The sequence below is a fragment of the Lycorma delicatula genome, chromosome 4 (assembly GCF_047948215.1).
Source record: "Lycorma delicatula isolate Av1 chromosome 4, ASM4794821v1, whole genome shotgun sequence".
Classification (NCBI taxonomy): domain Eukaryota; kingdom Metazoa; phylum Arthropoda; class Insecta; order Hemiptera; family Fulgoridae; genus Lycorma; species Lycorma delicatula.
The window spans coordinates 149,888,968-149,890,838 of record NC_134458.1 but is presented as its reverse complement, the minus strand read 5'-3'; the positions used below and the strand labels follow the sequence as shown (position 1 = coordinate 149,890,838).

The following is a 1,871-nucleotide window of genomic DNA, read 5'->3' as shown; positions in this document are numbered from 1 at the left end:
ACACCAACATCGACCATTTGTATCCCATGATTCCCTCCATTTTTTCTTTAAAAAATTATTCGATTTTATAATTTCTATTAAAGTATTAATAACTGGTTGTATAATTTTATTCAACTTTTAAAGCAAATAAGTATGAATTTATGAACTAAGAAACTGAAATGGCAGCAACATGTTGCCTCACTACAAAGACAGGTGCCTCAATAGACCATTTATTTCCATAGGCCAGCTCATCTTTATAATCAACTCATACAGTTACTGTGTTTTATCACACACTACTAAATTTAAAAAGAAGTACAGAATTGATTTATGTGTAATAGTTAAGTTTCTTATGTTATTTACATTTCGTCACTTTTCAAAACAAAAGAATGTACCACAATAATTTTGAAAGAGGTAATTATGCATACTTTAAACTGAAAAATCGCTTGAGGTCAAGCACTTCAAAGTTTCTGTCAGAATAGAATGATATCATATGTGTATTCAGGAGCCCGAAAGCAAAATGCGCTTCCCAGATGAACCATGTTTGTAGTAAGGGTCATTGAAGGTAATTGATAGTTCAAAATAAAACTTATGAAAAGAATATAAAAAAACAACTCGTCATCTAAATACGTGGAATTGTGCTTTCAGAGCTACTATGTTGCTCCTATGTTAATACCGCGGCAATATCACTACGAGCTTCACAGCTTGACGGATTTTAAGGTGTGATTAGGATTTTATGAAATTTAACAATTTTTGCAACGTTTATCCATTACGTTTATCCATGGTTTTAAAATGTCACTTATGATACAAGTTAGTTTGCAGATTATCTTACCTTTGCATTCATTGTGGAAAGACACATTGTGTAGCTAGCTAATTAATTTTATTCAAATTGAAATGACTTAGAAAGACAGAGATGAAGGTGATTATTTTACTAAAATACGCTGATGAATATTACTGTAATCCAATAAATAAAATTAATTTTAATACAGTACAAACTAATCCTTCAGTTAAAAATACAGTTCGAGGAAATTCGTGAAAGAATAATAATATTAATTTTTACTTATTATAAAGAAATATTTTTATTTCATAATTATCTTTATTTAAAATTACCAAATAAATTCTTATATAACATATTCTGAGTTGTAGAAGTTTCTCTTTTTTCCGCTGATAGCAGTGTGAAGGTAGCTTAGTTTTGTTTCGCTAAGAAGTTATATACTTCAATGTTTGTTGAAACAAGGTGTCAATCGGAAAAATGTTTCAACTCATTGAAAATGTATTTTATTGGATATTTCTTTGACTGATATTTTAAACATCGCAGTTGGTTTTCAATTTATTTATTGATTACGATATGAAGTTCAACCAGAAAAGAACAAAATAATAGATATTCTTAAATTCATATTAAATTTGTTTCAGACTTTTAATGATTATTTTAAATACAAACTTTTGGAAAATCTTAATTTATATGTTGGCTGCGTTGTTTTTAGAAGCCAGATGTTGCCCACTTCACTTGCACGTATTTTGGCGGAGCTGTCTTTTGGTTACAGTGTGAAATTTTTTGATTCGGCTTATCTACTTTGTTTTGCTAAATGGTGATACTTTTTTTGTATTAATTGGTGCTTGTATATTGATTAAATATTATATTTTTTATTTTGTTTTAAATTGCATATTTAATTTTTGTTTACCGCTTTTCTGGCCTTGTTGGGAGTTTGTTTATGTTTGTAATTGTTTACTATGTAGTAACGTTATCACTGGATTTTTCTTGAATTCTGAATGCATTTAAGTGCACTCGATGTATGGCTACTGTACACCAACAAATATTAATTTTGTTATCTATCTACTCAATAAAAGAATTTGCTGAGTATTGATTATCTGTAAACTAATTTGTATTAAAAAAA

At 28.4% G+C, this 1,871-nt stretch overlaps 1 protein-coding gene across 1 annotated transcript in view; it reads left to right on the top strand.

The window, feature by feature from the left end:
- The first annotated feature begins 1,434 nt into the window (after positions 1-1,434).
- LOC142323947 (sin3 histone deacetylase corepressor complex component SDS3) overlaps positions 1,435-1,871 on the top strand; it is a 38,391-nt gene continuing 37,954 nt past the window's right edge. Inside the window, exon 1 of the mRNA XM_075364349.1 lies at positions 1,435-1,565. Coding sequence (XP_075220464.1) covers positions 1,563-1,565 — 3 coding nt within the window. The 5' untranslated portion in view covers positions 1,435-1,562. The remainder of the gene's footprint in view (positions 1,566-1,871) is intronic.